The 17,184-nt window shown below is 35.0% G+C and overlaps 2 protein-coding genes across 2 annotated transcripts in view; both read left to right on the top strand.

Moving 5' to 3' along the window:
• The window catches only part of LOC136815411 (X-ray repair cross-complementing protein 5-like), a 31,019-nt gene extending 15,750 nt beyond the window's left edge, over positions 1 to 15,269 (top strand). Inside the window, exons 3-4 of the mRNA XM_067071856.1 lie at positions 13,672 to 14,618; positions 14,872 to 15,269. Of these exons, the coding sequence (XP_066927957.1) occupies positions 13,710 to 14,618; positions 14,872 to 15,141 (1,179 nt within the window). The 5' untranslated portion in view covers positions 13,672 to 13,709 and the 3' untranslated portion in view covers positions 15,142 to 15,269. The remainder of the gene's footprint in view (positions 1 to 13,671; positions 14,619 to 14,871) is intronic.
• On the top strand, positions 8,897 to 10,811 carry LOC136815412 (uncharacterized). The gene is made up of 4 exons (XM_067071857.1): positions 8,897 to 9,167; positions 9,502 to 9,564; positions 9,756 to 9,956; positions 10,534 to 10,811. The coding sequence occupies exons 1-4, from the start codon at positions 9,098 to 9,100 to the stop codon at positions 10,698 to 10,700; spliced, it is 501 nt and encodes a 166-aa protein (XP_066927958.1). The 5' UTR covers positions 8,897 to 9,097; the 3' UTR covers positions 10,701 to 10,811.
• Positions 15,270 to 17,184: the final 1,915 nt, after the last annotated feature.

Raw genomic sequence — 17,184 nt, 5'->3', positions numbered from 1 at the left:
GGATTACGTCATACCGCGCAAAGAATTATTTTGACGCCCGAAAAGGGCGTAAAAAGAGCTTTCTTTTGGCGTGTCACATTGCTATGTTCTGACTAAGATTGAAGAAATAAGCCCTTAGCAACGTTATTTTTTCGTTGCTAGGGCCGTTTTTCAGGTACCCAGCAGAACAAAAATGCTCGCTGTGGCCTGAATAATGAAGATATCGCTCTGAAATTTTCAGGGGATATTCCGAAAGACTTAAGGATTTCAAAACGCCCAAAAGCCGAAATTCGATAATTTTTTCGATGATTTTCGATTTGGCAGTAGACCGCCACCTTAAGGATAAAAGAATATATTAATTTCATAAGGATATATTTTTGGGCTGGCATTTTGTGAACATTGAGAGTCGCATCACATTATCATCGAAAGTTTCTTATCTTAAAATCTTCACGTCTAAGTGGGCAGCGGTTTTCATACTCTGACAAAATGATCGATACAAGGTTCCTAATCGTAACACGTAATTCTTTTTTAAATCTATCGATGGCTTTATGGGCAGCTTCCCCTAGAAGTTTAGAGTATTGTGCTTATTATGTGAAGTTTTTGTTCAATTTTTCATGACAAGGCTATAGTAGAGGGCATTTTGTAAAATCGCTCGACTGTTTTGTTAAAAGCACTTGTTAGACATTTTTGGAAAGCTGAGGGGTAGGGGAATCGAAATTACTATGTTTCCCATTTTTTTCGGACACTTTGGTGTGATTTTCGGACAAATATGACGGTCTCAGGCAAAAATCATAGTGTTAAAAATTAATGAAATATTAGCTCGAGAAAACGGAGACATGTTGTATATTTTTGGAAAGCTCTCAAAAAATTAGGATTAGAGATATATTGCAAGTATAGGTGATTTCAGTACCTAACTCGAGATATTGAGCTTCAAAAAGCGCAAAAACTGGACTAAATAGCTGTTTCTGGCTGAAAACACGGTTTTCAAGGGTTAATATCTCGAGTTAGGTACAGAAATCACCTATACTTGCAATATATCTCTAATCTTAATTTTTTGAGAGCTTTCCAAAAATATACAACATGTCTCCGTTTTCTCGAGCTAAAATTTTCATTAATTTTTAACCCTATGATTTTTGCCTGAGACCGTCATATTTGTCCGAAAATCACACCAAAGTGTCCGAAAAAAAATTGGAAACATAGTAATTTCGATTCCCCTACCCCTTAGCTTTCCAAAAATGTATCACAAGTGCTTCTAACAAAACAGTCAAGCGATTCCAAAAAATCGAACAAAATTCCCCCTACTACTATTATATTTCAATATATTTGTTAAAAATCTAATGTCTTTTCATTCATCTTAAATATTCCCACGAGTATATCCAAAATTAATCATCTTATTCCCAAAGCATCCAAACAGCTGTTTGCTTCCGATGATAAATCAGAATAGAACAAAAGGCATTGACTCTCCATCTATCTTTATTACCTTCATGATTAGATTCATCTCTAAAGCTGGCCTTCCCAATTTTTTCCTACTGACAAGTTGAACCTATTCATACTGAAGGCATCTCATTCAGAATAATTAGAAAATACTTAATGACTCTGTCAATATTTTTGTCAAATACTGTACAGTATATGGCCCCCAAAACGGAGACGGCCCCCAAAACGGAGGTTTTCATTAAAATGAAGATTCTGACTTGTAAATTTATCAGAATTAAACGATTTTTGTTTATTTTGAAAGAATGATGGTTATACTTAAAAATGAGCATGTTTTGCTGGTTTGAGACAGATTCAAAATAACATATTTGCGTCTAAAGGAAATATTTTAACACCAAAATTAGATAAAAATTGCATATAACTCACTCTAGCTCCTTGGATATTGAAAATAAGTCATGAAAACGGGGTATAGGAAACTTTCTACACCTAATGCCGTAGATCACCCTAAAGATGAGCTTTTTCATATCAGAGTGATACTCTACTTATAAGAAAAATAGGAAGATGCTCGAAGGGTTTAGGGTGCAATAGATGCAATTCAACAATAGAGCTGTGTGGAGCCCTGGAACACACGTTACCGAAGTCGAAAGATTTGTCATGCAAAATGACGGAAGCTTTGTCGGTTACGGAAAATACGGTATACCATATTGGTCGATAGGTACTCACGGAAGATGTTAAGTGGATCACATCACTTTTTGGAATGGATTAGCTTCACGATACCTTACTATTATTCATTTTATTGTCTTTTTAGATGTTCTTTTTGGGCTATTGCAAAATAACGCTCTGTTATTTTTTTGCTTAATTCTTTGTTTTTATATTTTGCTTTATGTATAAGATAAATTGATACTAGTTTTTAGGGGGGGGGGATTAAATAAATGTCAATTGCAAATTTGTTTTCTCATTATATCATGGCCCCCGGCGTACGAATTGAATTGAGGGGGCCAAAAAAATATGTCGCCAACCGTGGTTGGGCAACGAAGAAAACTTTCGACTTTTCATCCTTATTTCACCCCTCTAAACGGTATATATAAGCTTTTTTAAAGTAAAAATAGATTACTTTGCAAAATATTGGGGGGGGGCATGTATATATTATTTAACTCGACGGGTCAGTAACGAGGTGAATTATCCGGATGAATGGGACTCGCAGCAAACTTACCGAAAAAATACACCATTTCCTGCTGTTAAAGCAAATAACCGTACTAACACTCTGATATACACTTATCAAGCCTCAGTTTAGCTTTCACAAATAATAACTTATATGCCATATATTAAAGCCTTTTTTTGAAAAGCTATGCATGTTGGTTGTTTATAATTCCCTGCTGCTATTCTTAAAAGTAGTTTTTGGACCTACCGGGAGGTCCTTTAATTTGACCGTTGTCCGTTCGTCTGTTACAAGCTTTTCTCGGGATTGGCTCATTAGTTTTTTTTAATTTTTTGCACAATGATACAAAATAGCTATGCCTGAAAAGTGACGGAGCCCGATTTTTTAAAAAAAGTTTTGGGGGGCAAATTTGGGCCAAAAACTACCTAAAAATAAGGTTTTTTGGACTTTGTGCAAAATTGCTTCATTAGTTTTTCCTGATTTTTGGCAGAAAGATAGAGTGCAAGGTACCCTAAAATGTGGCAGAAGTAATTTTTCTCGGAAAATTTTTTTCGTCGTAAAAAACGGATTTTCGCAAGTTTGGCCCAAAAACTACCTAAAAATAAGTTTTTTTTAAACTTGGTGCAAAATTGCTTCATTAGTTTTTCCTGATTTTTGGCAGAAAGATGGAGAGCAAGGTTCTCTAAAAAGTGACTGAAGCAGTTTTTTCAGAACATTTTTTTTGGCCGTAAAAATCGGTTTTTCTTATTTGGGGAAATTCCCTTATGTCATTTTTAGGGAAAAAGAGCGTTTCTGGCGATTGGATCGATATTTTTTTCTAATTTTTTGTACTTTGATGTAATATGGTAATATTTAAAATCTGATGAAGTCCGATTTTCAAAAAATAATTTTTTGGGGCAAATTTGGGCAAAAATGTGCCTAAAAATGGGGTTTTCTGGACTTTGTGTGAAATTGCTTCATTAGTTTTTTCTAATTTTTTTGGACAAAGATAAAAGGCAAGTATCTCTAAAACGTAACTCAAGCTGTTTTTTCCGGAAGTAATTTTTGGGCTGTAAAAATCGGATTTTCTTATTTGGGGAAACTCCCTTTTGTCATATTTAGGGAAAATGAGCATTTCTCGAAATTGGTTTGGTGTTTTTTTCTTATTTTTTGCATAGTGCTATAAAATGGTAATATTTAATTTCTAATGGAGCTTGATTTTCGAAAAAATAATTTTTTGAGCAAATTTGGGCAGAAAAGTGCCTATATTCAAGCTGCTCATTACACTTTCTTACTCTCTTGATATTTGTCCTATTTTTATCTGATTTTGATCACCAGGTAGGTCCGTTCAGCATGTTGCTTGTTTATATTGTTTAAGCTGTCGACCCTCCTAATAGTGTGGTCGTGTTACAAAATACAAGCTGTTTGTAGGAAAAAAAATAAGATCTAGCTGAAACTTTCTCCAGAACATGGAGCAAAATTGACTGGTTGGTGATTGAATTTCCCTTGGTTTTTTTATCTACAACAATGAATTAAACTGCTGGTTAGTGACAGTTAGTTAAAACTAGTTGCGGTTGTAAATTTCAAATTTTAAAGCTGATAACCGGATCCGGAACACCACGGCCCCAATATGAAGAATGTTATGTTATACTTCTTAAAAGGTTTATTGCATTGAATATGGATGTAAATAATTTGAAATCCCATTACATGTACCATTAAAATTTTTCTTTAACTTAGAGATTTTCTTCCCCGCGTGCATTTTAAAACGTGGAAAACTTTAGTTGTGAATTTAGAGATCTTTTGCAACGTGTGTTTTAAACGTGGAAACTTTTGTCGTGAATTCGGAGATTTTCTTACCGTCAACTGCTCCAACTTGGGACTATCTGACAAAACATGGGACGGCAATTTGGCCACCATTTCACCGAACCTCCAAAGTCATTTGATTTGAGTTAATGAACGGCGTGTTAAAAAAATGGCAAAACGATGGAGCGTTCGACGTCACTCGCGCGGCAAGTTACACACGCGTTATTTGTTAATCCCATCGGCCGATAGGCGGTTAGGCGGCGGGCGTTCTCTAATTCTCCAATCGGCGCTATCAGTGAAAGTTATCGTGACATGTTATGAAAGGAAGTATGATTGATAAACTTGGTGGAGTTATCAAAACAAATTTGTTGTCAAAGAGATTTAACAAGTTAGTGAAAATACAGACCAGATATCAAACAGTCCCATGTTTCGACCAATCGTCCCAAGTTAAAGCAGTTGACGGTATGTACATTTAAAACGTGGAAACTTTTGTGATAAATTTGGAGATTTTCTTACACGTGCATTCAAAACGTGGAAAACTTTTGTCGTGAACTTGACATTTTCTTCCACATGCATTTAAAAAATAGGAAAACTCCTGGCATGACAATTTATTTTATTTTCTGACATTTTTTTGGAAATTTGATTGTTTCCCAAGTATGTGACATTTTTTGCTCTTGCAGCATGCTTTGGGAAATCATAAAATGGCTTCTGTTAGGGGAATTTTTTCCTATCGACATTCTTTCAGATTATGAAATGTTTATGAAATGAGATTTTTGGACCTACCTGGAGGTCCTATAAATTAACCTTTGTTCGTTCGTCCGTCCGTCCGTCCGTCCGTCCGTCTGTTACCAGCTTTTCTCGAGATTGGCTCATTAGTTTTTTCTGATTTTTGGCACAAAGATGCAAAATGGCAATGCCCAAAATGTGACGGAGCCCGATTTTCGAAAAAAAATTTTTCCGGCCGAAAATGCCGGAAAAATGCCGGAAAAACCGGTTTTTTGACATTTTCTCGAGATTTCATCATTAGTTTTTTCTGATTTTTTGCTTAAAGATGCGTATTAACAATGCCCAAAACATGGCCAAGTCCGATTTTTGAGAAAAAAATTTTTCCGGCCGAAAATGCCGGAAATATGCCGGAAATCACCGTTTTTCTTTTTTAGACTTTTTCCTTATAATTGGTTGTTTTTTCATTCAAAAACATTATTAATAGCAATGCCCACCATCAAGCATGTTTCAATTTTCAATAAAATTGATTTTTAAAGCCGGAACTATTAAAAAATCACCAGAACAACCTATTTTCGCCGGAAAGACAGTATTTCTTGAATTTCTCGAGCTGTACTTTATATTTTTTTATGAAATTTTGCACACTGATGCAAAATGACAATACCTAAAATATGACGGAGCCCGATTTTCGAAAAACATTTTCTTTCAGGCCGAAAATGCCGGAAATATGCCGGAAAAACCGGTTTTTTGACATTTTCTCGAATTTTCATCCTTAGTTTTTTCTGATTTTTTGCAGAAAGATGCGTTTTCACAATGCTCAAAACATGACAGAGTTCGATTTTTTGAGAAAATTTTTTTTCCGGCCGAAAATGCCGGAAATATGCCGGAAATCGCCGTTTTTGCAGATTTTCATTGGGCTTTTTCCTAACATTTCTTTGTTTTTCCTCATAAAAAAAACTACATTGATAGCAATTCCTACCATCGATCATGATTCCATTGTCAATAAAACTGATTTTTTTTTCTCAAAGAAGAAAATGTCACGGTAGAGCGCGATGGTTTGAGTTTTCTAGAAACCTTATTTATTAAGCTGTGTATTTTTCTGAAAGTGGATTGTTTTTATAAAGAAAAGCGTTTATAATAATTTTTTTAGCTTTTTCAATAGGGTTGATAATTTCTCCCAATAGGCATGCTTTCATTATATATTTTTTATTTTGTCCTGTTATGTCTTATGTGTTTCATTGTTTCAATGTTCATTGATTAGTTTTGATAACCAGGTAGGTCCATAAAAGTATAACTTGTTTTTTTTTATTTTGCATTTTGTCGGAAAATATGAAATTGTTTCCCTCTTTTGAAAGATTTTTACTTTTTAGCACGTACATTATTTCAAAAAACTCCAAAAGTCACTTTAAATTTTTACATTTTTTACAATATTTTATATATGAAAGTATAATGCAAAATGTTTCATCTCATTTTGAAAATATATAAAATTTTCTTTGGTTTTCTTACTGTGAAATATTCTCCTATTTGTCATTCTTTCATTTTAAATTTTTTGGCTATATAATATTTCTGGAAATCAGCGCTTAAAATAATAATTATATAATCAGGTCTTTTGATGTGTTCGTGGGTGACCGCTAGTATAATACTAAAGTCTATTCACGATAAGTGTGCACTCTTTTTTCATTTACTTATAACTTTTGAAGTTATAAGCTAATTGACGTCTAAAGACGCTGTTTTCTGCTGTTTTCTGCTATTTTTTGGGGTCAATCACTTATTAACTTTGTATCATAACTTTGTATTGAATGAATATTTTAGTGAAATTTCTTCACAGTGATGACTTCCAAAGATCAAAGAATCTCTCCAGTGAAAATGAAAGTTATAGCACTTTTCTACAAGATCTTCATTTTTTTCTTCTTCATTTTCATCTTCATTTTTAGAATTCTTTTGAAGATTGTTTTATTTCAAATTGTTCCACTCACAAATGTCTCTCCAACGATACCAAATTTATAAAGATTGAAGAATTCCTTCAAAAGTTATAGGTAAAAGAAAAAAGAGTGCACACTTATCGTGAATCTAACGAAAATTAAAGTTCCAGCCAATTTGATTACTGCATTGTTGTTCTCAGTCGGGTTCAGCTTGGATATATTCCGTGATCCGTAGCTTGGAACCTACAGTCATCTTATGAATAATCCTGTAAATACTGACAATAACATAAATGGAATGTTGAAATTCTTAGGGACTTGTGTTGCTTGATGTTATCTGAGATTTAAAGCACTTTGAAATCTTTTGAGGACATCAATTATTATTTTAACATTTGTAAAGGAAATATTTATCCGCATCTTTGCGGCTCTTGTTAAATTTGGATTTTGGCTTTTTTCAACCTGGATTTTTGAAAATTCCAAGCCATGGAAAATTTGGATTTTGGCTTTTTCCAACCTCGATTTTCGAAAGTTCCAACCTTGTTTAAGCTTGGATTTTGGCTTTTTTCCAACTATATAGAAGACTTTTAAACGATTAAAGCCGATTTCCTTACCTAAATCGAGTTTGGAGAAACACACATTTCCAACGCAAAAAGACTAGTTTTTTCAAGGAGGAGTCTCAATTTCACAAAATTGTTTTTTCCACATGAATTTTTAACGTTTTCCAGACTGTTTGGAGAAACATAATTTCCGACCCAAAAAGTCTAGTTTTCCAAGGAGGAGTCTCAATTTCACAAAAATGTAATTTCCACATGAATTTTTTACGTTTTCCAAACTGTTTGGAGAAACTCACATTTGCAACGAAAAAAGACTAGTTTTTCAATCCAAAGTCTTAATCTTGATGTTAATTTTAAAATCACTTATTACTTGTATCTTAATGTCTAAAACTATGTTTTCCTCGGTGTCCGCTAATTGGAGGGAAAAAAACAGGTTTTTGACCATTCCGTGCAAAAATTTTTGTCTGCTAAATGGAGATGTTCGCTTATTGAGTGTCCGCCTTTTGGAGACTTTTTTATAAGGATTTGACTAGGAAACGGCCGGGGAAAAATATTTTGTCCGCTAATCAGAGGTGTCCGCCTTTTAGAGTGTCCGCTAATTGGAGGTTCTACTGTACTTAGAGAAATATGCATGATATGTACCACTGCAGTGTTTTGTTCTTAACATGTTCTTTTTTTCACCATTTTGTGAGTATTTTCGCAAATAATAATACGATAATAATTTCATCAACCAACATGCATGTTTTGGCAGTAAAAGGCACACAATAAAATATTGTCTCCAAATAATAGTACAATCCGCGACATTAAGTTCCTGCGAAATCTTTGAGCACAAACGCGAAATTTAATCTCCGTCCGATAAAATTTATCTTATTAAAGATTAAAGTGCCTCCCATCTTTTTCCTACAAAGTATTTTAAACTACTTTATCCCCTTTCGGCGCCGTATGAGTATAAATTTTGAGAAATTCTTTTGTTTAATTCTGCTTTTTCAGCATTGAGGCGCTTCTTCTTTCTATACCATAAAAATATTATGAAATATCTTGGCAATATTTCGTGCATTATCGGAAGACAGTATTTTGCTTTTTTTTAAATGCTAATCCTTATATCCAATTTACGACTCACAATAATTACGTAGATAACAGCAAAAGCTTGTAAAAAATGCTAAAATATACTTTCAATTGAAATTAAATTGTTGGATAAAGATGAAGGACTGAAGGACTCAATATTCTAAGAATACTTGTTATAAATAAATATTTAAACACGTTTTGTCAAATAAGACTTTTGAAATCTTTCTTGGAAGAGTCCTAGTAGTTACCAAATCTTTCAATTGACATTACTGTTAAGGAAAATTGCTGGGTATTTATTTTGTTCCTTCGCGATATTATCAACCTTGAAACAAGAACTGCCAAGGTTTTTGATGACGTCAATTAGAACCCAAACCTTTTGAAAGACGCTGCTCAAACGTATAAATGTTTTAGCGAATCGGTAATGCAAATCATCTTGATTCATTCGGAGAACCAGTTGAGAGAGAAGATTTCAACAAATAAGAAAAATGTCGACTAAGATTTTTATTTTCGTCGTTTGCACCATCGCTCTGGCCCATGGTTTGAATCCACAAAAAAGTAAGTACTATATAGCTTGTTAGTTTTATCTTACCATGCCGCCAATACACCCAGCATTAGCCACCGTCTGATTAGGACTACCCTTGTGCATTTGTAAAAAATGTTCCAGTTTTAAGATGGAAAACCTCTTATTCTCCTCTAAAAAAGTCTCTTATATAAGTTATCTTATAAGCCTTATTTATTGCATTTTAGGGAATATAGAAATATATATTCAAACTTCCCAGCAATCAGGTGTAAGATGAATCGAGTAAGAGTTTGAGAATCTTTTTCTTTCATGACATTTCTTTAGAAATTCGCTCAATAAATTTGTTATTAACTCTTACTTTATTTTCAGTGGATTTCAAAGAGCGCCTTGGTATGACTCGTTACCGAAGGGCTGTTTCACCAATTTGTCAAGGTAAGATTGTCTATACAAATAATTTACGTTATTGCGTTCTTGCAGGTTCTTCTAAAAATAAACGTTCTGACATTTAAACTTACATTGTAATCACAAGCGTAATATTTCGTATTACTACGATTTTTTGGGGGGCTAATTCTGGTAACTATAATTATTATAGTTATTATTGCACCTATTTCCAATCATTTCAGAGGGATGCAAAGGAGATACTTGCTTTCGGGGAGCCAGTGGTACTGTTTTGAGAGAAGGTCAATCGCTTGTTTCGAGAAACAGTAAATACCGCCTCAGGATGCAACGCGATGGTAACTTGGTCATCTATTGTCATGGTAGCCGTGTCGTTTGGACCACCCATACTCATGGTATTCATCTCAAGAAAGGACTTTATGTCCAAGGTAATGCTTTCACCGTCAATTATTTAGGAAAACACTTGCCCAACCCTTGAGTAAGCGAGGCATAAAGTAAAGGAAATTTTATTTTTGGGGTGAAGCCTGGCGGATTAAATTGTGTCCAATATGAGTTGCTTTTCTGGAGATTTTCATGCTTTGACTAAGCTCTTTGTCGTTGATTTTTTCCTATTCTACCCGTCATGATAGAATTAGAAGGAAGTAAGATAAAAAATATTCCTGTTCTTTTCGTCGAATTTATTTTGAAAATAGCAATCTTTGATACCTTTTTGTTATTAATTTACAGGTTTGAAAGAAGGATCTTTAGCCAGAAAAGATTGTATGATCTTGTAATTTTTCTCCACAAAAATAACTTTGAAAAATCTCACTCCCTATTGAAGGACACCATATTATACTGTAAAAAGGGGAGGGAGATTTGCACTTTGAATTATGAAAACCATGTAAGAAAGTTTTAGAAAGATTCCAAATAAATTGTTCTCTAAGCGCAGCATGTGAAAGACTATCTGTTGGTATGAGGATAGCAATTACGAAAATATGGTTCATCGATTTCAATTCCTATTTTTAGGTGATGGAAATCTTATTTTGTACACATACCACGGTAAACCTGTGTGGAGATCTGGAACACACGGTACCGAAGTCGAAAGATTTGTCATGCAAAATGACGGAAACTTTGTCGGTTACGGAAAATACGGTACACCATATTGGTCGACAGGTACTCACGGAAGATGTTAAGTGGATCACATCACTTTTTGGAATGGATTAGCTTCACGATAACTTACTATTATTCATTTTAGTGTCTTTTTAGATGTTCTTTTTGGGCTATTGCAAAAGAACGCTCTGTTATTTTTTTGCTTAATTCTTTGTTGTCACATTTTGCTTTATGTATAAGATAAATTGATACTAATTTTTAGGGGGGGGGGATTAAATAAATGTCGATCGCAATTTGTTTTCTCATTATATCATGGCCCTCGGCGTACGAATTGAATTGAGGGGGGCAAAAGAATATGTCACCAACCATGGTTGGTCGACGAAGAAAATTTTCGACTTTTCATCCTTATTTCATCCCTCTAAACGGTATTTATAAGCTTTTTTAAAGTAAAAAGAAATTACTTTGCAAAATATTGGGGGGGGGGGCATGTATATCATTATATATCATTTAACTGGACGGGTCAGGAACGAGGTGAATTATCCGGATGAATGGGACTCGCAGCAAACTTACCGCAAAAATACACTATTCCCTGCTGTTAAAGCAAATAACCATACTAACACTCTGATATACACTTATCAAGCCTCAGTTTAGCTTTTGAGGAGACTGGTAATGTGTTTCAGGAAAAAACCTTTTTTTCACGACGGTATCAAAAACACAATCGCAAGAAGTGCTCTTGTGAAAAACTAAGATACCATTGCATTGAAGCGAGAATGTAACGTTGTAAGTAGGCTGCGATCCACTTGAGATAATTAGAGAAATGCATGATATTATCTGATATTCCGATGGTTTATTGGCGGCCTCCCACGCTAAAGCTCTGAAGGAGCGGGCCAATATCACCATCGGAGACCTATAGTAGTCATCGTTTGATGTACCGCATCACAGTCGTGTCTAGCTGTCCTTACACTTTTTGCTTGACTATCGGTTGCACCCGACTGAATTTAGCATGAAAATCTCTGCTGCCTGAGAAACCTTACAGAAAAATGAAAAATGGTAACCCAAAGGTTCCAGATGTCAAAATTTTCCCGACCTTCAGAGCTTTAGCGTGTCGGAAGAAAATTTCTACATCGAGTACCAGATAATGCATGATATGCATCACTGCAATGTCTTCTAACATTACATCTCCGATCCAACAGCTGATTGGTTGCAAGTGACGTAGTGGCTGACTTAACGTCGCTTTCAACCAATCAGCTGTTGGGTCTATGGTGTCATGTTGAAGACATTGCAGTGATGCATATCATGAATATGGAGAATGAAATGAAACAACTTATTTCCCATCAAGAACGCCCGCGCGTAGTCTTTACACAAACGGCGGATTGAAACTAAAATCTCGTTAGATTTTAAATAATGTAGTCGTCCAAAACAAAGGAACTGCTAGATACAATCCGCCGTCATGATTACGGTGCGTTCTATGCGCGTTTTGGATGGGAAATAAGTTGCTTCAATATCTCTTGCCTGAAAAGGTTTAAAGTTTCGCCTCTAGCCCTTCGGGCTTGAAAAAGCATGTGCTTTGATTATAAAGAGAAAAAGGCGGAAAAGCCATTAAACATATTTCAGAATTTTCGGTCAGAAATCGGATGTTACAATACATAGCCGAATACTGCAAAATTGCTTCTCAAGCGCACCCAACTAAAAATAGAATTTAGATATTTCACGCAGAAACAGAAACTTTTCTAAAGTGTATTTTTCCCAGCCTTAATTCAAAAAAGGTGAAAATCAGGGGGTGAAAATTATGGAATTATTTTCGTTTATTTTAATTGGGATCACAACAAAGATTACACTATTTTTTTTATAAGCATACGGGAAAATCGGGTCGAGGCTCAGTATGCTTAGCAAAAACTCATTTTCAGCCTTAATTTATGCTTATTTATATGCTGAGACTTCGATTTGTTGATTTTCTTAGGGTTCATGGAAATTTCGAATTTCTAAGTCGGAACATTAATTCCGCTCAAAAAATTATAGTTTTTTTGTAATTTAGCGCTGCAGGCAAAAATCTTTGGTCTAAGAAAGCTAAAACAGCTTTAAAAGTAACCCTTAAAAGGTCAGCGTTTTAGAAAAGCTGCAAAAGTTTTTTTACATTAAAGCTTGGAGGTATGCTTAACGTTATGCTTGGAGAAAAGAGTGTGATTTGAGACCCGTGTTTTAATGGATATCTGTGGAGTACTCTTAGGTGCCAAATAAACGGGGAGGGGACCTAATTGCCGGGGGGGGTTGGAAATTGTACTTCTGAAAACCCAAAAATAAGGTTAATATAGGCTAAAATCAGGCTTTTTGGAGCAAAATAAGGGGACTTCTTTTTGCCAACTGAAAATATTCTTAAAAACTATTAAACGGGGGGGTCCTAATAAGGTCCGGGGGGGGGGGGTGTTGGAAAATTTTTGAAAAATTAACAAGCAAGGGGGCCCGTTTATTTGGCACCTAAGAGTAAAGGGTTACCCTCGAAAAGTAAAAGCAAGTAAAGTAAAAATTATGAAATACTCACCCACTCTATGGTATCGGTTTGGCTCTTAAAGATTCCAAAACTTAATACGACGCAACATTTTCTTTAGCTTACCATCATCATTTGTGATGTTGTTTTGAGGGGCGTTGTAATCTATTTAGACTACCTTTGCCCATTGTGGATTTGGTTTAAACATCTTAGTTCCTGCATTCAGCTTACTGAAGATTAAGGGATTTATGCCTAAAACTAAGAGATTATGCCTAAAAAAAAAGAAGAATTAGTATAAAGCAACATTTTCTTTAGATTAGTAAAAGTCTGTAGTCTGTTTTGTCCGTCAGCGAAAATGTGTAGCTGTCATACCCATCTGGAGAGGCTTTCTAATTATTGGAAAAGAGAAAGCAGTAGAAAGCAAAAAGCTGCGCCAGTTATCCCTAATGGCACTCGCTCAAACGCGAACAGTATATTGCGAATCATCATGGTGCAATTTAGGGGAGACTTTAAAAGGGATATCTATTATGAGAAAGACAGAGTTCAGAGACAATGATTTTATCTTTTAGAGGGAGAATTCGATGTCAACAAATTTTACATAGACATTATGGACGATGATGAAGAAGAAGGTGATCTACCAGACCCTGCTGACAAACTCGACGAACTCATGATGCGCGTTCGAATGAAAGAATACAAGAAACGCGCCACCGCCTCTGTGGCGTTTCAACTGGGTGACGGTATGAACATGGGTGTTTCCATATACTCCTTGAATCGACCTCAAAAGAAAGGCTCGTACATTCATGTTGATTCGCGGACCAACGAAGAAGTCCAGTGTGTGACTAAATATATTTGTCGGGATACCGGGCAAGAATTATTACCAACGGACATTAAGTTTTACCAAGATTTTGCCGGTGAAAAGGTGATCTTTGAGAAAGAGGAAGTCGCGCAGATGAAATCTCTGGTAGACCCGGGCCTTACATTGATTGGTTTTAAACCGAAAGACACTTTGAAATTGCATTACCATATCAAGCCATCATCTTTTCTCTACCCTGACGACAAAAAAGTCGAAGGTAGCGCAGCTCTCTTTACGAGCTTGCTGAATCGTTGTTCTGCACGTAATGTGATCCCAATCTGCACGTTCGCGCGGTCAAACACTGCGCCCAGGTACGTAGCTTTGGTACCGCAGCCTGAAGAAATTGATGAGCACGGGCTACAAATCAATCCACCCGGCTTTCACATGGTGTATCTCCCTTACGCTGACGATATTCGGAAACTCGACGTTGAAGAACATCCAAAAGCAAATGAACAACAAATTGACAAGATGAAAGAGATCGTCGACAAGTTGAAATTCACATATACTTCCGACTCTTTTGAGAATCCTGCTTTACAAAAGTTCTATCGTTGTTTGGAAGCCTTTGCACTTGACAGAGATGAGGTGGAAACTTTTGATGATTTAACGGAACCGAACACTGAGAGGATGGACAAAAAAGCTGGTTCGTTGATCGATGAGTTTAAGGTATCTTTCTCACTCCGTTTTACATTATCATTTAAGTTTTAGAATGTGTTTGTTCTCTAAAAGATTACCCTTTCAACAACAATATGGATATCCAATATACAAACCTTTCGTGATACGAATTTTTTTGAAAACGGAGGAAAATATGGTTTTCACTTGATTTAATAGCGTTATGAGACAAGGAAATTCCAGGGTCGGGGTCCCTCTAATTTCAAATTTCTTGGTACTAGCAAATGATTTTTTTTTTCGTTTCTAGGACATGGTATTCCCTCCTGATTACACCGGTGGCCCTGCAAAGACAACCGGAAAACGTCCTGCGTCCAAATCAGCCGACGGAAACGCTACAAAGAAAGTCAAAGCGGAGGAGGTAGATGTTGATTTCCACGAGTCTGCAAAACGTGGAAATTTGAACAAATTGACTGTCCCCGTTCTCAAAGCTTTTTGTAAGGATCAAAAGTTGAAGCCGAGCTCTCAAAAGAAGGCTGATCTCATTCAAGCAATTAATAAGCATTTTTCACTGGCTTGAAATTCAATATGAGTTGGTGTGTTCCGTTGATAACAGAGTCAATTTATTTCTCTGTGAATTTAATTGGTTAATATGTTCACCAAATGGTTACCGACAAAACAATCATCAACATTGAAACATTTTTGGACCTACCCCGGTGGAGGTCCTATAAATTAACCTTTGTCCGTTCGTCTGTTCGTTCGTTCGTTCGTTTGTTATTAGCTTTCCTCATGATTGGCTCGTTAGTTTTTTCTGATTTTTTGCACAAAGATGCATAACTATAAACCCTCGAATGTGACGGAGCCCGATTTTCAAAAAAAAAATTTTTGGGCAAATTTGGGCCAAAAAACGGCTAAAAAACGGGTTTTTTGGACTTTGTGAAAAATTAGGTCGTTAATTTTTTCTGATTTTTTGCATGAAAGTAGGGTACCATTGTAGGTAAAAGATGGCTTAAGCGAATTTTTGCAAAAAAATTTTATTGGCTCAAAAAACGCATGTTTATCTATAAGAATCACTATTAATAAGCATACATCAATGTTCTTAGTCAAATTACTCAATTTTTTTTATCAGATAGATGTTTTTTTTTTGCTCATGATGGCTTACTTTTAAAGAATATGTGTTTCGACATGAAATTTTGGTTGCTTGGCGTGTTTTTATAAAATAACTGGCCAAATTCGATATTTTTTTATAAGCACATTATCAATTACTTAGGTATTAACTTTTCTCGAGATTGGCTCTTTCATTCTTTACGATTTTTTGAACAAAGATGCACAACTATAAACCCTCGAATGTGACGGAGCCCGATTTTCAAAAAAGATTTTGGGCAAATTTGGGCCAAAAAACGGCTATAAAATGGTTTTTTTGGACTTTGTGAAAAATTGGATCATTAATTTTTTCTTATTTTTTGTAGGAAAGTAAGGTACCATCATAGGTAAAATATGGTTCAAGCAGATTTTTCAAAAAAATTGTAGTTGGCTCAAAAAACGCATGTTTATCTATAAGAATCACTATTAATAAGCATACATCAATGTTCTTAGTCAAATTACTAAATTTTTTTTATGAGATAGATGTTTTTTTTGCTCACGAGGGCTTACTTTTAAAGAATATATGTGTTTAGACATGTTTTTATAGAAAAGCTGGCCAAATTCGATATTTTTTATAAGCACACTATCAATTACTTAGGTATTAGCTTTTCTCGAGATTGGCTCTTTTATTCTTTATGATTTTTTGCACAAAGATGCATAACTATAAACCCTCGAATGTGACGGAGCTCGATTCTTGGAAAAGAAAATTTGGGGTAAATTTCAGCTAAAAAGAGATGTTTTTTTGCTCTCGAAGTCTAGAAGAATATAAAAGAATATTTCAAGAGCATGAAATTTTGGTTTCTAAACGTGTTTTTTTATAAGAAACAAACGACTAATTTTAATAGATCGTCACTATTTGTGTTCTGAATGATTGTTTAATGGTCACGCTTATGTAGATATCAATTATATACAGTATGTGTTAAATGCATAACCAGGTAGGTCCATAAAAGTATCACTTGTTGTACTTTTGAAGACTTTGCGATCTTGGCCTCATGCATAAGGAATCTTTTAATTTGATTTCGATTTAATTGAGCAACCAACATCCATTGGTCGGATTGTCATGACGATGAGATAATTACCCTGCGGACGAGCACTAAATTAATGCACTTAAAGTATACCAGTATTTCGTAATATAAGTCAAACGAATTTATGCTTGCACAAATCTTAATTTTTTGACTGATTCTTAAAAACTTGTAACCTTGATTTTCAGGTTGGAAGAATAAGGTGCTAATATTCTAAGCTAACGTTATCGATTTTCTTTTCTTTGGCTTATGGAATAATGCCTTAGTAATGGGCTTGTAAGAGAAAATTTTTGTATTATTTTTATATGCATTCTTGGGGTACCCTTGGTTGATTTTGTAAATTCTATTTGATTAATTTTGTTTTATGATGTTGGTTTACTCAAGTTTATGTCAGGTATATCTCGTGCGAAACGTTTACAATCTTTAAGGATTTAGTGTTACATAAGCGTTTCCCATGT

Source organism: Clytia hemisphaerica, unplaced genomic scaffold, assembly GCF_902728285.1.
Source record: "Clytia hemisphaerica strain Z4C2 unplaced genomic scaffold, Clytia hemisphaerica genome assembly, whole genome shotgun sequence".
Taxonomy (NCBI): Eukaryota; Metazoa; Cnidaria; class Hydrozoa; order Leptothecata; family Clytiidae; genus Clytia; species Clytia hemisphaerica.
This window is presented reverse-complemented; position numbering and strand designations above follow the sequence as displayed.

Bases quoted from the DNA above. Each gene is read 5' to 3' on its own strand.
- LOC136815412 (XM_067071857.1), top strand. From the start codon at position 9,098: ATGTCGACTAAGATTTTTATTTTCGTCGTTTGCACCATCGCTCTGGCC. The intron at 9,168-9,501 runs GTAAGTACTATA...CTTTATTTTCAG, and splicing joins TGGTTTGAATCCACAAAAAA to TGGATTTCAAAGAGCGCCTT. The intron at 9,565-9,755 runs GTAAGATTGTCT...CAATCATTTCAG, and splicing joins TGTTTCACCAATTTGTCAAG to AGGGATGCAAAGGAGATACT.